The sequence below is a fragment of the Dasypus novemcinctus genome, chromosome 3 (genome assembly GCF_030445035.2).
Source record: "Dasypus novemcinctus isolate mDasNov1 chromosome 3, mDasNov1.1.hap2, whole genome shotgun sequence".
NCBI lineage: Eukaryota > Metazoa > Chordata > Mammalia > Cingulata > Dasypodidae > Dasypus > Dasypus novemcinctus.
In genome coordinates this window covers 174,251,591-174,271,698 of record NC_080675.1, presented here as the reverse complement: position 1 = coordinate 174,271,698, position 20,108 = coordinate 174,251,591, and the positions used below count along the sequence as shown (strand labels likewise).

At 50.2% G+C, this 20,108-nt stretch overlaps 1 protein-coding gene across 2 annotated transcripts in view; it reads right to left on the bottom strand.

Moving 5' to 3' along the window:
• ADAMTSL3 (ADAMTS like 3) overlaps nucleotides 1-8,583 on the bottom strand; it is a 370,556-nt gene extending 361,973 nt beyond the window's left edge. Inside the window, exons 1-2 of one of the 2 annotated variants that reach the window (XM_004472087.3) lie at nucleotides 8,462-8,583; nucleotides 7,045-7,145 (exon numbers count right to left, since the gene is read on the bottom strand). In XM_004472087.3, the coding sequence (XP_004472144.2) occupies nucleotides 7,045-7,113 (69 nt within the window). In that variant the 5' untranslated portion in view covers nucleotides 7,114-7,145; nucleotides 8,462-8,583. The remainder of the gene's footprint in view (nucleotides 1-7,044; nucleotides 7,146-8,461) is intronic. The other variant, XM_023582689.2, reaches the window with a different exon arrangement.
• Nucleotides 8,584-20,108: the final 11,525 nt, after the last annotated feature.

Here is a 20,108-nt window from a genome sequence, read left to right as displayed (position 1 = left end):
CGACAGGGAGGTGAAGAAGATCAACCACCACACCAGGGAATCAAGAGTGCCTACAACTGCTAGTAGAAGAATTGCATCCATCATCCATGTGGAATCTAAGCCCCCTCTTGATCTAGAGGTGGAGTGGGTATCATATCCCAGGGTTCACAGAATGGAGAAATAAAATATGGATTAGAGTAGACTTACTAATATTCTACTATAAAACTATTGTGACTAGTAATAGAAGAAATTGTAGTATTGAGGTGGAGAAAGTGGCCACAGTAGTTGCTGAGGGCAGGGAGAGGGAAGAAGAGATGTGATGTGGGGGCATCTTTGGGACTTTGAGTTGTCCTAAATGATATTGCAGGGTCAGATGCTAGACCTTATATATCCTGCCATAACCCACTGAATGTACTGGGGGACAGTGTGAACTACAGGGTAAACTGTTATCTATGTGGTACAGCAGTGCCCCAAAATGTGTTCACTGAGTACAATGAGTGTGCCATAATGAAGGGGGAGGTTATTGGTGTGGGAGGAGTGAGGTGGGGAGGTGGTGGTATACGGAACCTCTTATGTTTTTTAATGTAACATTTTTTGAGATATACATATCTTCAAAAACTACAATTTACAAAAATAATGGAGGTACAAGGGTGGGGAGTGGGTTATTTAGGAAGCTCTTATGTTTTTTAATGTAACATTCTTTGTAATTTATTAACTTTAATTTAAAAAAATATGTCCATGAACAAATTGAATAAATAAATAAAAATAAACTAAAATATTTCAAGTCAAAAAAAAAAAAAAAAAAAGAAGGAACCTAAGATGGAATCGTCAGAGGTAGAAAGAGAGTAAGGGGCACAGATGTCCCTGAAGCCAGACAAGGACACAGCTCCCGTCCACTCTCCCGCTGGATTTTCGGGGATTTATCTAGTGGCTCCAACTTGCAGATTTTCAGGACTTGGGGCAATTTGGTAATTGGGTGGAGTCTGCATCCAGGACAAGCCTACATCTTGATGCTCAGACTTTCTCATCGGTGTCAACACAGCTTGGGATATTCATCTAAAATCACTGCTGATGGCGAGGTCACACAGGAAGCACAGTGATGGCGCAAATCCTGAGTGGGGGCCACAATTCCTATCAAGTGTGTAGCAAAGCACATTGCTCTAAGAAAAAAGTAATTGACAGAAGTATTGAAACAAGTGAGTAAAGACGTGACCCATGAGATGTTCATCACCAGCGGCTTATGATAGCAAAGACAAGGAGACCAACAAACGTGGAAAACCTAAAAGCCCAATAAAGAAATAATCTGTTTAAACAAAGTATGGTATTATGGCATGTCCATAAACAAAACAGAACGCAGCTATTTAGAAATGAAAATGCAGTCCTATATGTACTGACATCGAAAGATGTTCATGATGCATTGACTACAAAAAAAAAAAAGATGTATAAAACAGTGTGTGTGGCATGACCCCGTTTATCATGAGTCGATTCTTGTAATTCCCAGTAATTACATTCTATAAAGTCATCACAAGCATAAGTGAGGAATGAACCAGGGCTCCTAAGGGAAGTGCAGGCTCAATTTCCTGCAAGCCTGTGGCCACTACATTCTTATCAACCAATCAGTACATAACCTTGTTTTATATGGGTTTATATCAAAACACCTTACTTAACAGATACGGTCGAGTCATGAACTTTGAACTCATGGCCACGGGCACTATAACTCATGCCTGAACAAGGCGTGGCCACCATGCTCCCGGAAAGGCCCTTCCCAGCATTCCTCTGCCGAAGAATGCTCGAAAGCCCTTCAGCACTCCTTGGAGGCCATTTGAAATAGCAGAATCGCCAAAAAAAAGCACTAAATACACCATCAAAAGGACACTTGGTTATGACGTGAGAGCGGAAACAAGAAGGCCGGGCGTGCCCCTGCTCAGCCTCACTGGGAATGTGCACACCACAGGACTCACGTTTTTCTCCTGCTCTTGAATTCTGTGCTGTTCTGTCCACAAATGACCACAAAAGTGCCACAGGTATTGATTTGGGGGTTACAAACAAATTTTAACGAGTACAAGAAGGAGCACATATGGAATCAGTGAATAAAGAGGACTGACTATAGTTCCATTATTTTTAGGCATAGAAAGTATTACGGAAGATTACACATGGAAACGTTAATGGTGATTATCTGGGTGGTGATATCGAAGTGAATTTTTCCTTTTGATTTTCCTTTTGATTTTCCTTTTGATGATCAATGGTAGCCATAGTTTCATTTGTTTAATAACAAGACTATCTAGAAAGAAGGAGAGGCAAGGCCAGCACCATGGCAAGGTTGGCCAGCTCCAAAACCCACCTCCCTAGAGATTCCCAGGCTGCTAGAGGACAGCACCTCTGGACACAGAGCTGGGAACAAGTGTTGAGAAAAGGAGGGGCTGGCAGAAGAACTGCCTTCCATGGCTACTGTACGTGGCTGGAAGCGACAACATGGAACATGGAGCTATGGCAAGGAGCTCCGTCACCCAACTGTCATCCTTCTAAGCCTCTACCCAGGATAGGAAAGGGCAGGAAGAGCATCACAGAACGTGGCTGGGAAGTTCTGCAGAAGGATGACAGCCAAGAAAAAAATAGACGAAAGAGGCAGGAAAACATGGCCCTACTGTGAACGAACTGTCATTCTAGGAAGCTGGTGTAAGGAGTGAGTACAAAGGGTTTTTGGACCTTAAACCACTGCTCATGTAGGGTCCAAGGCAATCAAGAGGAAGCTGCCACAGGCTACCCTCCTTCTCCTGGGTCAGAAACAACACACATTTATTCTCTTACAGTTCTGGAGGCCAGGGGACCACTATGCACTTTACGGGGCTAAAAGTAAGATGTAGGCAGGACTGGGGGCTTCTTGACCCCCAGGACAGAGTCTGTTCCTTGCCTCTTCTGGAGGCTGCTGGCACCCCTTGGCTCCTGGCCACATCAGTCCAAGCTTGTGCTCTGTCCTCACGTCTTCTACTTCCTCTCCCTCTACCTCCTCCTACCTCCCTCTTACAAGGACATCTGGGATTGTCTAATCCAGGATAGTTTCCCTATCTCAAGATCCTTATCTTAATCACATCCTGAAAATTTAATTCCTTTTGTCACGTAAAAAGGAGCACTCCTGAATTCTGAGATTAGGGGAGGCACTTATTTGGGGCCCACTATTCACCCCATCACACATCCCGAAGGCCTCCACCCTCTCTATCCAGCCGCTCCATCCATAGTAAAATGTCTGGGACAACAGGAGCTGGAAGGGCATCTATCTAAGAGCACATGACCTCTGAACCCACCCTACCTAAAATCTGCAGGATCAGACTCCTAGAGCAGCTGCCAGCCTCACGAGGATAGAAACAACATATGAAACCATTCAGCCTAAAGCTAATACACACACGCTAACGAGACCCAGGGGATGGGACTGGATCTGAGCCAACTCAGGTAGCACTGAGTTTGCAAGGTGTGTTCTGAAATCGTTCAAAATCCTCTCCGCAGAGGAGGCCACCACACACTTGCAACAAGTCTCCCAGAACCTCTTCCTCCAAATGTCTCCGGCCTTTCAAAACTGTCCTCTCAAGGGACTACTTCCAACAGATGTCGATGGCTTTGCAGACCTTGAAACTTGGGGGAGGATTCCCCCCCTCCCCCCCAAATCAGGCCATCTGCAGAAGAGACCATTCCATCCTGAGTCACCGAATGAAAGCAAGATGCACTAGAGAATCTGAGCAGTGCGGCACCTCCCAGAGACGACCTGGATTTGCATGAACTGCCCCAGGCGACTGTTTTAAGGAGAGGAGAGTCAACCACAAGGTCGATGTTAAACTATTTCTAGAGGAACTCGCCAAACAGCTAGGGGCCCAGCCTGTGACTGCTGGATTAGAAGGCAGGTGAGGCTGCTCATTCTTCTCCTGGGCAAGAGGAAAAACGGGACAAATTGCAATTTGGGGAACAGTCGATTCATCCTCCAAGCGTCAGGGCAGAGTCTGAGAAGCTCTGAAACACTCCGCACGGCAAGCGTGGGCTGCAGCGGCAGCTGCCTCCTCGGGGAAGCTCAGGGTCCCTAAGGAGAGGCCTGGAGCCAAAGGAAGCGTCTGGGGCCCGTGAGACAGGAAGAGGGGAGCCTCTGCCCGGATGAGGGAAAGAGCCAGCTCTTCCAGGAGCGGTCAAGAACAAGGCAGGCAAACAGGAGACGGCCGGCTCCAGGCCTTGCTCTGCAATCTCTCACGATCCCTTGTGGTCAGGGAATACAAGAGCTCAGGTTTTGGCTGATTTAATCAAGAAAACGTAACTGCTAGTCAATTAGTTGGATCCACGTCCCATACCTATGAACTCTCTACCAGCCCCCTGGTGACACCGAGGGTGACCCCAAAGACAAGGAAAGTCCTAAAGGACACCTGAAGCCCCCACTCCCACCCCATGCCAAAATCTCAAGAGGCTTGGGAGGGGCAGCTGTGAATCAAGCCCTGGGGCACCCGAGGGAAATCACCAAGCATGCGGCCCACGGAAAGGGCCCCGGGCTGACCACCCAAGCTGCTCCACTAGAAGAGATTCTCTCAGGGTGCCAAGTGAGGCCGCGCTGGCCTGGAGTCCAGCAGCACCCACTCACACCTGCAGGACCTCTCCCTTGAGAAGGTCGGGTCCCACGCCCATCGGCCTGCTCAGCCGATGCCTCTCGAGCGCCCCCTACAGCCCCGCAGCGGCAATTACAGGCACTGCCGTTGCCTCCCCATCGAGCCGCAGCGCCCACAGCAGCGGCGCACAGCGGGCACTATTACCACCCGCACTCACACATGCAGACACGGAGAGGCCCCACGGTGATGAAGGGGTGGGGCTGATAAAGGTCACTGGCCTGAAATGCCATTTTAGGACCTTCCACGCATACTGCAGCGACACAGGCAAATATCGCTTCCACAGGCACACGGACAGGGAGAAGTCCGAAAGAGGGGAGTGAGTGATTCAAGCCCGGCAAGCGCTGTCCTTGGCCAAAGGTCAACCTTGAAATTTTGTAGGGTGAAAGAAGACAAAATGAAATGCTGTGCCTCGATGTCTGAGCCCCATGTGACCAGGAACAAATCTCTGAAACTCTTGTGGCCTGTTTCAGATTTGCTGATAGGATTTAAAAAAATTTTTTAAAGTCTTCCACCCTGTTACAACATGATACCTAGCTGATCTGAAAAACTCAAAAATTACCCTGAAAATACTTAATTTGTGTGCAAACAAAAGATATCTACTAAAATGGGATTATGGGGCACCATTGATAAAATGGGATAATGTGGAAAGGATGTACTTCACTAACCAGCTCTTACGAGTCTCAGAAATCATTGGGAATTAGAGCTGAAAGAGGCCGTCGAGACACTAAGTCAAGGAGAATAAAATGAGAGGCAGAGAAGGCTGATTAATTTATCCCAGGGCAGGGAAGCAGACTCATCCCAAAGGATAGGGCATCCGCCTACCACATGGGAGGTCCACGGTTCAAACCCAGGGCCTCCTTGACCCATGTGGAGCTGGCCCATGCACAGTGCTGATGCATGCAGGGAGTGCCGTGCCATGCAGGGGTGACCCCACATAAGGGAGACCCACGTGCAAGGAGTACACCCCCGTAAGGAGAGCCGCCGAGCGCAAAAGAAAGTGCAACCTGCCCAGGAATGTCGCCGCACACAGAGAGGTGACACAGCAAGATGAGGCAACAAAAAGAAACACAGGTTCCTGGTGCCGCTGATAAGGATAGAAGCGGTCACAGAAGAACACACAGCGAATGGACACAGACAGCAGACAACTAGGGAGGTGGGGGAATAAACAAATAAATCTTAAAAAAAAAAATTTATCCCAGGGCATATAGCTCTGTTCATGCATGCTCAAAAGACTCCTACCTGTTCGTTACTAAATGCCAGGCCCTTTGCTGACCCTGAGCTATCACGCCATTGTTCCTGAGAAGTTATGTCTGCAGGGAGGGCTTGCCCTGTTCTAATTCACACACAGGACTCCCAGCAGCCCTCAGGACACGAAAATGAATGAGACGTGCTCTGTACATCTTTTCTTTTACTTCATTAGCAAGGAAACCTTGGTCGTGTCATATACCCAATCTGTGCTCATTTACTCATCTTTTGGAACACCAGAGAAACAACTGAGTTTATTTTTAGGATTAAAGAAATAGAGTAAAACTTCCATAATTTGTTAAACTGCGTTTTGTCCGTTATTTTATTTTTTGAAGTGAAATAAAGTTTAATATTTTTTTTTTTAGAGATGTGTTCCAAACCTTTAGATCTGAGCCTGCAAACTGCTTGGCTCATTCCAGGTTGCAAACATATTTGTCCGGCTTTCCATGCTTTAAAATTTGGGAGATTTCATAGGAAACCTCGATGTTTCAGTTATCTTGAAATATAAGATCTTGGCAGTCTTGGGCTTGCATGGCCCCTTGGCAGTCATCAGCTGGAGTTGAGTAGTGGCTACTCCTAATGATAGAGCTTATGTTCTCCAATTTGCTACTGTCTCCACCACTCCCTATTGTCTCTTGGACAATGCTTATTTCATTTCTTTTTTTTTATTTGACTCTGCCTATAGGCTAATGAGGATGTAATGTATGAGCTAGGTTCTCCAGGCTGGTTGGAAAGACACCAAAGAGACCAAAGAGAGGACTGAAAAACAGTGGGAGACACACTGATAGAAGTAAACTTGGTTTCCCTCTTTAATGGCTCCGCAAAGGCCAGCACCTGGTCTCTTGCCATTCACTGTGGCCTGGCCTCCACAGAGCCCCTTATCTTGGGCACATGCACACAGCCATTCCAGCTCCAAAGTCAGAGTCCATCGAGCCCCAAGTCATCAGCAATGCCAACTATCCACAGTGTGATCAGGGCCCTGCTCAGGACTCAGGAAGAACCAAGAGATGTGGGTCATCCTCACAGCTAAGCCAACCAGAAATAATTATTTGCTGGAGGTCAGCGGAGAAAGTTTGGTATCCTTCTTGGTCGGATTATCACCTCCCATACCAGATCTTCGGTGGCCTCAATTACTGTTCCTAAATTAAAGAGGGATTCCTACCCATTCCCTTGTCCTCGTTACCTGCAGGAAGGCAGAGAGCTCAAGGCCCATCCACATCAGCAGCCAGCAGGGGCTCATCCGGAGAGCCATGGGGTCCAGTCTCCTGGGTGCCTCACCTGCACCTTACGGAAGAGAGAGATGTTTCCCATCAGCTCCAGCCTCGTCATTTAACAGAGCAGCCCAGAGAGGTTCCCTGAACCCCAGACACCACCTTGGAAAGGTGTGGGTTGGTCCAGAATGGAGCTGCCCACTGCAGGGTGCCGGCCGCCAGGGGCTCCTTTAGGCGGGAGCTGCACCGCGTCAGGAGGAAGAGGCACCCCTGCACCAGCCACCCCCCGGCACATTTGTCAGCAGCAGGGTGTGGCCACTGGCACCCTACTCAGGAAGCCAGCCTGGAGCCAAGGGTGAGGGCAACTGCCAGCTACTGCTACCTTAGGCAGAAAAGAGTCGAACATCAAATACTCCAGCCCGGAAAGGGGCAGGGACCTGCATGAGGTCACCCAGCAAAGACAGAGACCATTCCAAGCCTGGGACTCAGGTCTTCCCTTAGGCCAAGGCTTTCTCCTCTAGATGACACTTGGCGAACCCAGAAAAAGGCCGGGGAGGCGAATGGACCGGGGCCCGGCGAGCACAGCCCCGGGGCCGGCCTCGCTCCATCTCCCGGAAGGAGGTGACCCCACCGAGCCCACGAGGCCTGGGGAGGGGGCTTCAGCGCCTGCCTGAGCCCCGACAGGGAAATCGATACCAGCGGAGGCTGGAAAAGCCGAGGTCACCCTCGCCTCTCGCCTCGCCTCGCGGGCGCCTTGGCGGAGCTGGTGTCCGGGGGCGGGTCGGTGGCTTCCCTCCATCTGGAGAAAGCATTAAGGGCCCGGCCTAATGCGATCCGCAAATGTGCTGCTGCTTCCGACCTGAGGCGGCGACTCCAGGCTGGAGCGAGGCGGCTGGTGGCGGCCCAGGAACGCTGCGCGCCCGCGACGCTCGCCCCCAGCTCTGGAGCGCGCGCTCCACCCGCTCCCCGCCGCCTGGCAGTCGCCGCTCCAGCGCCCGTTCCAGCCCCTGTCACCCGCACGCCCACTTGCCACGCCGGGCGCGTCGCCCCAGCCCGCAGCGCTCCCGGCGTTTCCCGACCGGCCGGAGCTCGGGACGCACGAGGCCACTCGCTGCCACCGGCGGGCTTTGCACCCCGCAACCCCAATCCTGAGAACCGCCAGCCCTGCGGAGGTCCTCCCCCCATCATCAGGGGCGCCCGCGGCCCGCGAAGAGCCCCCGAAGGAGTTTCTCCCGGCAGCCTGCCGAGCCCCGTGGGCTCCGAAATCGGAGCGATCGTGAAGTCCCCGGGTCCGCGGGGCGCCCCGGGCACCCCGAGCTCGCTTCCAGCCTGGCTCCCCCTGGCGAAAGGCCGTCCCGCGACCCCCGTGGGGCGCCCCCGAGCACCCACCTTGCGGCGCGGCGGCGTCTGGGGGTGCAGCCCGCGGGCCGCGCGGCCTGGGCGCGCAGGGGCGAGGCTGGCGGCGCGGCGGGCTCCGCACCTCGCGCGCGGCGCGGCCCAGGACCTTCCCCGACGCCGGCCTCCCGCCGCGGCGCCGCCGAGCAGTGGAGTGGGGCCGGGCCGCCCCGCCTCTCCCGCCCCTGCGGGCGCGGAGCGCAGCGCTGGCCGCGGCCCAAGGCGGAGGGCGCGCGCCGCCACCTGCACCGCCCGGCAAGTGCACGGCGCGCCCCGGCCGCCGCCGCGCGGGCACCGCGCCCTGCACCCGAGCGGGGGGCGCCGGCGAGCCCGGGCGGGGGGCCGGGCGCGGGCCTGCGGGGCCGCGGCGACGGCCAGACTCGGCTGGAACGCTCCTCCGCCCGCTTCCTGGAAGCCACTCCTCGCGCTGGGCCGGCCGCCAGGCGCGGGGCCAAGAGCCGCGACGGCCGACGCCGCCACCGCCGCCGCCCGCGGCCGGCGCGCCGGGGCCAGGCGGCCGGGGAGCCCCGCGGCCCGAGCCGGGGGTGGCGCTCCCGTCGCCCCCTCCCCGGCCCCCCGCCTGGGCGCCGATTCCGCACGACGAGGCCCCCGCGGGCGCGCCGAGCTCTGCCCGGAGCCGCTGGCTCGTGCCTGCGCGCCCCGGGCGCTCCTGGCCCGGCGTGACCGAAGTCGCAGAGCAGTGGCCCGCTCCTGGCCAGCGCCCGCGTCGCCTCGGCCCGCACTCCGCGCAGGGTCCGGTCGACGCGGGGGCGCCCCGCACGTGCGCCCCTTTTCAGGAGGGAGGGGAGGACCCCGCAGCTGCCCGGGCAGTGCGGCGCAGGCCGGGGGTGGACGCGCGCCTGCGGGTGTCGGGGACGGGTGGATGGACCGAGAGACCATGTGGACTTCTGCAGGAGAAGGGGAGGCCCCCACGTCTGTGCCCAGGGACCAGGGGGCTGCTTGGAAAGTGTGCATTAGGCCCCCATCACCATCTCCTAGCCCAGCCATCACTGAGCCGAGCACCTGCTGTCAGCCACTGTGCCCAGCTCGTTGCATCTAGCCCTCACCACAGCCTTAGGGGATAGTTAGCGTTATGCTCATCTCACAGACGAGGACACAGGCTCAGGGGATAAACAGCTCGCCCACCGTCAACGCGGCAGTCAGGGTCGGAGCCCACACCTGCTTCCCTGTCCACAGTCGGGACTGTTCATCCCCGGGCTAGCCCTCCTACCTGCTCTGTGTACAGTCCACTCCAGATGCCATGAGAGCACCTATGAGATGAGCTGGCCCTGCCCGCCCCCCCTCCCCTGTTCTCCCCTTCCTTACTCTGGTGACATCCTCTGGCCAAGGAAAGGTCCCCCAAGGCTGTCTGGCCACTGCCTAGAAAACGGCTGGATTTTTATGGGCAGAGGATAGTCAGTGTGAAGTAGGCTGGGCTAGCCCAGAACCACAGGACCTTTGCACATGTTTCTTACACAAGTGACTCAGAGAGGAAGACCTGATCCAGGCACCTTCCTTGTATGAACTCACTTATTCATCACAACAGCCTATGGGTAGGTATTGTTTTCATTCCCATTTTACAGAAGAAGCTGGAGAGAGGTTTAAACACATGTTCTTAGCAACCGGGCCATATAACCACTCCTCTTGTCATTCTGACTCTAAAACCAGCCCTTATGCATTGTGGCATCTATTGCAAAAATCACATGAATATTCAAGATGAAATAGAGAATTCAAAGAAACATTATGCTTGTGCAGTGGCAGCTGTGTTGATCTGAGCTCGTGGGGCCTTTAATTCAGGAAAGCACTCTGGAGTTGGGGCATTTGGCTGGAAGCACTGCAGCCGCTCTGCTCTAGGTGTTCGTCGCTCAGCAAGACTTCCCATCTTGTTTCCTCTTGGGCACGTTTGATTCACGATGTGACACATTGAGAACTGGGGTGAGGGCTGGGGCTTCTCTCCCACAGGTTACATCGAGCTCCCCCCGCCAGCTCCGTGAGCAGCTGGTCAGGGGTGAAAAGCAGAAGAGAAAACACCGCCAATAGCCTGTAAGCTCCGCCTTCCTGGTCAAGCAGTTAGGTGAGGATAACGCCAGGTGAGGACGAGCCTCCCCGGGGAGGGGTGGCGGGACCTCACGAGCCTCGCCTGGGGACGCTTCGCACTGGCTCGTCACCGCACCTCCGCAGTAGCACTAGATGTTACCTCTCTGCCCAGGTGTAGACATGGTGCCTTCCCTCAGTTACCCACCCACTTACCCTTTCCACCCCTCCACCCCCAGGTCTGGTGGAAATGTTTAAACTTGACATTGCCAAAAGCATGGGGGCAGGAGTGGGAGGAACAGAAGAAAATTTACCCCAAAATGCCATCTGGCCACTCGGGCCACCAGGCATGGCTGCCCACACCGTCTGGCCCTGGGGGTCCTTCCAATCTAGCTCCGTGGTACACTTTGACTCTGAGAAGCCCAAAAAGCCAAGTTCCATCACCTCCTAAGACCCATCTTGTCCCGTGTCACGTTACTTGCCGCAGGGTCTGCTGCTTCTCTAGATGAGCGACGGATATTCCGCCTCTTTTCCCGGCACTGCCTACCAACCCCAACAGAAAAGCCCATCAGGACACGGCCGTGCACCCTTCACAGGAGGGACCTGGAGGACCAGGGGTGGGGGAGGGGGGTTACCCTGAGAGGCAGGGACCACCACTCAGGGCGCTGGCCTTAGTTGGTTCTCTCTGCTGAACGGCTTTCTGGTTGCAGGGCTTGCAAAGTGCTCTCAAGAAGACTGCTGGAGGCTTGGAGAAAAGGAGCACTTGGACATAAATCCTGGTGAAGTTACAACTGACTGCAGTAAGCGCAAAGGATATACTGCCAGCCGCCGCCGCCGGGGGCTATGGGGCAGGCACGTTAGGTGAGCACGGTGTCGAGGGCCACAAGGCTCCCGAGGGAGTACCTTTAGGGCAGAACCTGCAGGGGAAGGAGCAAGGGCAGAGCAAGCCTGTGACTCGGTCAGGTCTAGCCACGGCCTGTTCCAGAAACCACACCGTAGAGTAGCCCTGTCCTGAAGCAAGAGGCATGGGCTTTTGTACCCCCCTGCCAGCCAGTCACTGCCACCCCAGGAGTCGGGTTAGATGCACCTGCCAGAAAGGCACAGCAGCTGGGGTTAGATGCACCTGCCAGCAAGGGGGCTTGGACGGGGCGTCCTCACCTTCTGCTCCTACTCCACAGGGCTTTGTGGGTATCACCAGCCCTGCACGGCAGACATGCTCATCTAGCAGCAGGGGGGTTCTGCCTCTCCGGGGAAGAGACCTCTTTTCGAAACAAGCGGAAGTTTGCCTTACAAGACACTGTGCAAGTGTTCACCCGGTCGCTCTCCTGCCTCATGAGGAGGAGGGAAGAAGGGAAGAGGCGGTTCTGCTTGGCAAGGCGCTCTGTGCACTCTGGAAACCAGCATTCTTGGTGTTTGCCTGCAGCCGTGCTGTGGTCACCGAGGGGCTCCCCAGGGGTCTTAGAGATGCCAGTTCCACGATTTCAAGTTAGGAGCTTAGGGACTGGGGTTCCTGCAGGCCTGGAAACCTGAGGCAATCATATCACAGGAGTGGGGGAGGGGCTGGGCAGGCTCTTTCTGGAAAGCTCCAAATCTTAGGAGCAGGGTAAGGGAGGGCGAGAGTCCCCAGAGGGCTTTGGAGAATGGGGTTGGGGTTTGGTGACCCTCCCCAGGGCCCAGGGCCGGTGAGGTGCTAACCTATTTTGTGCAAGTCTCACACTGTGAGTTCTGCACATATGGCCACATAGACGGCACACTTTAGCACATGAGCAAAGCGTGGCTACCCTGGGAAGAATGGATTTGCTGGTGCTTTGGAACTTTCTCATGCTGTCTTCAAAAAGACCCTTGTCTTCTCTCCCCTTGGAGGCACACAGTGAGTGTGGACAGCACGGAAGCACCAGGAAATCCAGTTCTGGTCCAGGCTTGGCCACAAGTTGGGGGATTCCGGGCAAGTCCCTTCATCTCTCTGAGCATCAGCTTTCCTCTTTGTCTTGTAAAAGTTTAAAAACTAGAAAATTCCAAATTTCCTTCCAGCACAAATGCTGAGGTTGTTTTTAACACTTTGCCTGCATGATATGACAACACTTCCCCAATCTAGAGTTCAACTCCAGCAGTCTCTTATTCTCACTGCAGCCAAAACCAGTAAGAGAAAAGGCCCCTGAGCAAAGCAGTCAACACCAAAGGTTTAAGCATGTTGCATGTAAACCCTAGGACCCCATCAAAATTATTAATTCTTATTTTGCAAATAGTTCTAACATTTGTTCATGTGGTTTTTAAGAGTAAATTAGAGGCTATAGATTAGAGAAGGACAGCATAATGGTGCTATGAAAAAACCATCAAAAGGCACAAAAGAAGTAAAAAATATACCAAAGTCGGGTACAGCTCAGTTCACCTCACTGGAGCTTGAGAAGTTCATTATGTCGTTACCCAGTACTGGGTTCAGATCCACGAATTTGTGTCATCTGTGAATACATTTGTTCACCAGATTATGTTTAAGAGGTAAGGAAGTGAATGCTACAATTTAGAAAAATGGCGACTCAAAAATGGGTTAAATTTATGGAGAGGAAAACAAAACCAAACAGTATATAGTCCTTTAAATAGTCAAGTTTAGCTTACTTTAAAACTCAAGAAATGAGGCTAGAACATCATCTGACAACTCTTGAAGACAAAGATTTTATTCCAAAATTGATTAATTTGGGGAAACGGACTTTGGCCCAGTGGTTAGGGCGTCCGTCTACCACATGGGAGGCCCGCGGTTCAAGCCCCGGGCCTCCTTGACCAGTGTGGAGCTGGCCCATGCGCAGTGCTGATGCGTGCAAGGAGTGCCGCGCCATGCAGGGTGTCCCCCGCGTAGGGGAGCCCCACGCGCAAGGAGTGCACCCCATAAGGAGAGCCACCCAGCGCGAAGGAGGGAGCAGCCTGCCGAGGAATGGCGCCGCCCACACTTCCAGAGCCGCTGACGACAACAGAAGCGGACAAAGAAACAAGAAACAAGATGCAGCAAAAAGACACAGAAAACAGACAACCGGGGGAGGGGAGGGGAATTAAATAAAAAAATAAAAATAAATAAATCTTTATTTAAAAAAAAAAAATTTGATTAATTTGAGCAAAAAGCCCCCAGAGTATAGAGTGTGAAATACTATTTCTCTAAACACTACATACACTTTAGTGTTTAAAAATGTGGTATGTTTTCTTACAAATTATCAAGATGAGCTGTGTTAAAAAAACGCCTTTTCCCCGGCGCTGCACTGCCTGCCACTCACCCTGCGGTATAAAACAAGGCCCGCCCGTTCAGTCCTACAGTTCCTTGCGCTCTCAACTTGGCAATACTTAGGTTGGAAGCACCACAAAGGAATACTTGAAAAGTCTTTTTTTCAACTATAAGTTCAATAAAAACATTGCTATGTATTAAGTTTTACAGAACACACTTAACTTTGGTGGAAGGTTTGGATGGCCAGTTAAGGAGTTTTGTACCTCCTTTACCAAGACTGGGGTCAAAATGTTCTATGGCATGAGTGTGAGGAAGCAGTTTCCTTCAGACCCCACGAGAGCCACCGCTGGGCAGCGTTTGGGCTAAAGAACCATTCAGTTCGGTGCCATGTAGTTCAGGCGATAGTAACTGAGAATCTGCTGTGTCTGGGCGCGCTGGGTCCTGGGAAAACGATGGCGTGGCAAGGTAGAGCCCCTCCCCTAAGCCAGTGTGACACGTGTTCCCGAGGTGTCCTAACGGAGAGTTCTAAAAGCATGGGGTGAGAGGGCAAATAATCCAGTCTCAGATTTCTCAGGAGAAATGACCTTTTAGTTGAGAACTAATGGTTAAGTAGAGACACAGCGTCTTATTGAAAAAACATAAAAACTTTACTCTTCTTCTGTGGATTTTCTCCAGTGAAAACCAATATACTATCCAACATGTGCATTTTAGAATAATATAAATGGCTGGGCAGTAGCTCCAGGGAAGATCTACATGCTCTAGAACAAATGGCATCTGTCCAGGTCCATCAAGTTCACACCGATGCACACATCCGCAGCCCCTTGACCTTGAGAGTAGCGAGGGGACAGCATAGGGCGCCTGTGCTGGGTGACTCTGTCAGGGCCCCTAGTTATCTCTGTTCCTGGTATTCACCTTCCAGCGTAATCTCCTCCGCAGGACTGTGGGCAGGACCTGCCGCCTGCTTCTACCCTACAGAATACAGCACAGGTGACGCAATATGGTAACTTCCCTCTTGCTAGCATATTCTCTTGACTTGCTTCCTTGCTGAAGTTACCCACCAGGTGGAGGGGCCCACACGCAGGTGCCAAGGGCCCCCAGGTGGGGGGGCCCACACGGCAGATGCCGAGGGCCCCCAGGTGGAGGGGCACACACGGCAGGTGTCAAGGGCCCCCAGGTGGAGGGGCCGACATGGCAGGAGCTGAGGCCTCCAGCAGCCAGCCAGCAAGCAGCTGAGTCCTGCCAGTACCCACGTGTGCTCCAGGCTCCTCTTGAGCCTCAGGCAAGACCCAGCCCCGGCCAACACCTTCTGTGGCCTCCTAAGACCCTGGAGCAGAGGTCCAGCTAAACTATGCCTGGGTTCCTGACCCACAGAAATTGTGAGAATAACAAATGTGATGCTCTGTTATACAGCATCTGCTACTTGCCATCTCCTTCCTCTCTCCAGTACTTTCTCTGTGGTGTCAACTGTGAAATGGGCTGGAAGTACCTCAGATCTAGAATTAGGAATCAAGTTTTTCATCTACTCAAAAGCTTCTAAAAATACTTTTAAAATTGTTTTCTTTTTTCAATGTTTGGTGCAGCAGAGGCAATGCTATATGTTCACCACCTCCCAGAAGGCTATGTGTTCCAGCCATCTTTCAGGCAGGCAGAGACTTGAGGAACGTTCTGGCCAATTAAATAAGACTGGAAGTGAAGTGTATTACTTCCTGACTGAGGCAGTGAAAACCCCCTATGGATTCTCCAGTCGCTCTCTTCTCTTTAGGCAGTGAACATAAAGGTGTGTTGACATAGCAGAGCCTCGAAGGATCCTGGACCACTGAGCCACCCTATAAATGAGAGCTGCCCTGGAGAGTCATCTGACCTATGCTACTTTACAAGAATAAGAAATAACCTTTATTGGGAAACCTCTTAAGTTTTTTTGAGTTATTTTTTTACTGCAACATAAACCCAGTCTATGCTGACCAATACATTTGGAATGCAAAGTGAAAATGTACCTGGCAAAAGTAAGTCTACAGAGCAAGTCTATAGAGTGAAGTTCACATATGCAATGCTACAGTGTTTTGAATTTTATCCCAAGGGCAATAAGGAGCTTAGTCTAATACCTGTGACAGCAATGATATCAGAAGATTGGCTCTTAGGAATAATTGCTCTGGCTCTATTTTATATAATCCAAGCAAGAGATCGTGATGGCTTAACCTGACCTACATAGCAATGGGCATAGAAGAAAACGGATGGACTTGAGAGTTATTTAGGGTAAAATGGACAACACATGAATGATTTAAAGAGTGGGGTACATCAGAGAGGTGAGTCAAGGCTGGCACCCTGATTTCTGCCACGGGCCACGGATGATAACACCGGAAGAGGAACACATCTGGGCAGGAGGGGGCAGCGCTGAGTTGAAGACTTTGTAACAATTTGAACTGCAAGTGTCTGTGGACCTGGATGTCAGGAAGACAATCTGGACTGAAGACTCAAATTAGTGAATCGTCAGCTATGACTGACACTTGAAGCCATGGAATTTGGTGATGTGGGTGAAAGGAGTTAGCTGGCTATTCATCCATCATCTGTCCATTCATGTGTTTATCTGGACAGGAATTTCTAAAATTTCTGTAGAGTGCACATAATATGTGCATAATTTCCACCAAAGAGTGAAAACATTAGAAACTCATGTCCTTTTATCAAAAAAAAACAAAACAAAACAGCTGTCATTATGAGCCGCTTTTGATTTCTGCCTGCCTCTTCACCATTGGCTCGGATGGGTCACCAGCTCTGTTCTTTTGCTCATCCACTGTGAATTTCAGCCTGAAAGATACACCCGGAAGCCCTTGATTCCTCCGAGATCATTTTGACATTCAATCCTAGCCCCAGTCGCTGGTTTACCATCAAAGCAAGAGCAGGACTTACTCGGCATTTCCCATGAAATTGCTAAATGCAGTTTCATTAAATATGTGCCAGGGCAGCACATTTTGATTGTTGTCTTTAAAGATTGAGAAAGAAACCAAAAGACTTCCTGAGACAAGTATCCTCAACATCATATATGGAGTCAGGAAAATTGAGAACAAGGTGTCCAGTGTCCTGCAAAGCCTAAATAAGGAAAAAAGGGAATCATTTCAAAAACTGAAATTGACATGAAATTTAGATCAGACGGAAACTTCAGATCCAAGACGATTTGAGCTCAAATAATGAACTCAACCTATTCTTTGCCCTACTGAAATTACCAAGTGAATATGGTAGAAAATACTCTATTAGTGATAGAAACTGGAGAAGGGGCTCATCCACATATCTGAGACACAGAGGTCTGATGAAATACAGCAATAACCATTGCCCTAGCCACGATGTCCCTCATGAAGAGGGAACAGAGCTGCATGCGTCTTCCTTTGACCCCACCAGGAAGGTAAGGAGACATCTCTGGAAATAAATAGTTTAACAAGTATAAAAGAAAGAGAGTAACTAATATGGGTTTGCAATATTGCTCTCTCCCTCTGCCTTCAAAGGCGGGCCGATTCTTCACTTGTTCACCAGCTGTAAGGTTTCCCGTGGGCTTAGAGTGGATCGGAAGAAGCCTATCAGGATAGCATTTCTACTAAAATATTGTTGGGAGTGAGCTAGAGGACAAAGGGTCCAGGAGACTGAAAAGAGAGAAGACAAAAACAGCCAAGTGGCTGAGAGGGGTTTGTGGAGTCGAGAGATAAGGAGATCAGATGGGCAGTTGCTGTGGTGAGTGGGACTTGGTGGAGAGATGTAGAAAGTCCATGTTAGCAACGCTTCTCTTGTGTTGTACAATGAACTAGATTTGAAGCTGTGCTGATGGATTGAGGCAGGCACACAAAATCCAGTTTTCTTCCCAGCAGTTGGCTGGAGGCAGATTGATGTAAATCCAGTGCCAAGAGCTAGCCTAAAGATGCTCTCTGCTGGCCTTCTCCCTGGGGCACGGGAGAAGGACTCGCCGTGGTGGGAGCTCTCCTGCGTGGCCCCCTCCTGGCTGCCTCTTGCCAGCTCGCCTCTCTAGTTTCCTCTTTAGCTATGAGACCATGGGTTTTAAATATTCCCCTTAAGGTAAACAAAATACACCATCTTCCCAGTGAGGGTTCAGGGAGTACTAACCCTCTGTCTTATGGATCTCAAGGGTTGCAGGGGTCTTTGGAAGATGGTTAACTGAGTGGAAGATGCACTGGGGGAGTAGAGGGCAGTTGAAGATAAGGCAACCTCATCCCTTTTTGTTGTGGACTTTCTCAGCTATTACCATTTGTGTAGCTTCACACTGGGAATGATAAATATATACACACAAATGGAATGGTATATGCAGACGGAAACAGAATAAAACAGTAGAAGAAAACGTGACCTAGTTTAACCTAGAAATAACCTAGAATCACCTAGAAATAAAAACTGGGAGGTGCTAGTTTTCAAGGGGAAGCAATAAACAGCACCCCCTTCTCTTGTCAGGTATATGTGTTGCAAATGTTTTCTTCCAGTCTGTGGTTTGCCTTTTCATTTTCTTAACAGTGTCTTTAAACAAGCAGATTATAATTTTAATGTTCAACTGACCAGTTTGGCCTTTTGTGGTTAGTGCTTTATGTGTCCTAAGAAATCTATGCTCACCCCAAGATTATGAAGATATTCTCCTATTTTCTTTTAGAAGCTTTACAGTTTTAATTTTTATGCTTAGGTCTATGACCCATATTGAATTAAATCTTATGTATGGGGTAAGGTAGGGATCAAGGCTTATTTTATTTTCCATAAGGCCCTCCAGTTGTTCTAGCACCATTTGTTCAAAACAAAGCTTCCCTTCCCCCCATTGAATTACCTCAACACCTTTGTTGAAAATAAATCTACATTTACATGTTAGTCTATTTCTAGACTCTTCTGTTCCATTGATCTATTTATTCTCTTGCTAAGTCTACACTCTTTATTATTGTATATTTTTAGTAATTCTTAGAATCAGGTACTATAAATTTTCTAACATTGTTCTTCTTTTCTCCAAAATATCTGGCTGTCCTAAGACTTGCATTTCCATATAAATTTTAAAATCAGCTAGTCAATTTCAACAAAAGACTACTGGGATTTTGATTAGAATTGCATTGAGTTTATAAATCAATTTGGAGAGGATGGCCATTCTAGCAATATTGAGTTTTCCAATCCATGAATATAGTCTCTCCATTTATTTAAATCTTAATTTTTATATGCATTATTTTCTAGTTTTCAGTGTAAGGGTCTTGCATATCTTTTGATAATTCATTTCCTAAGTATCTTATGTTTTCTGATGCTAATGTAAATAGTATTGTTTTTAGTATTTTACTATTAAATTTAGCACTGAATAATTGTTGCTGGGATATAGAAACATTTCTGCTTTTCACTCTTTGCACCAGTTGTTTCTTTCTCTTACTCATTTTAAGAAGCAATTATATAAGGCTATATCTTAGACATAGTCCCTTTTCTCTTTCCTATAGTCTAGTTTGGCCTCTGAAAACTTGAGTCTTCTTTGAAGTATGCTTCTCTCAGTCTTCATTCCCCAAAGTTGGAAAGAAAAACCTCTTCCCCATTCTTCTGGTTTCCATGAGGAGGCATTTTCCCTAAACATTGGGAAGGTGGGTAGGTGGACTGCCTCACAGTGTAGCCTTAAGGTTAAACAGGAACACCCATGTAAAGCAAATGACATACCTCTACTCCACAGAGGTAAACCTAACTAATTCTTCCTCCATTTGGGTTAGGACACAAAAACTAGCTCCTAAGAGGAACAGCCTCAGCCTGAATTATGCTAAGTCCAAAGGTCCCCAGGAACCCTTGGTCCCAAAACAAGCTGACACAACTTTTCCTGGAGGAGCCATAACATCCACTTTGATTCCTGCCCCCTCCCAGTGACTTACCTTTGAAGCAGATAAGAATCTTTAAGGCAAAGGAACTTGGAACAAGTCTTGGGCATCTTCTAGACAGGTAATTCAGATGTTTGAACACTGGTGTATCTTTCTGCTGAACCCACTTCACTAGGACTTATCCTCCCTGACTCTAGGCTGTGACGTCTGCTTAATGCTCCTGGACTTAATCTTGGTGTTACTATTTGGCCTCCTTTAGCTGAGGCAGGAGGGAAGTGAAGGCCCACCCGCAGGCCTCCTGACCTGCCGTCAGAGCCAGCATCTAGGCGTCTGTGCCCCCTGGTCAGCCATGGGCCCAGGACAAGTTTGTGCCTGGAAGGCTGTGCTTAAAAATCAACCCGGCATTGAGAATAACAAGGCCTTTTGCCAACACATTGTGTCATATTTATTGGGCCATACAGGTAAGCTAAAACACGCTGAAGGGAAAGACCAGATGCCATCAGTAATGTCAAGAAACAAAATATTTAGCATTTTTAGTTGCACATGTTGCTTTTTAAAACCACTGCAGTGGAAGAATATAGGCAATTCA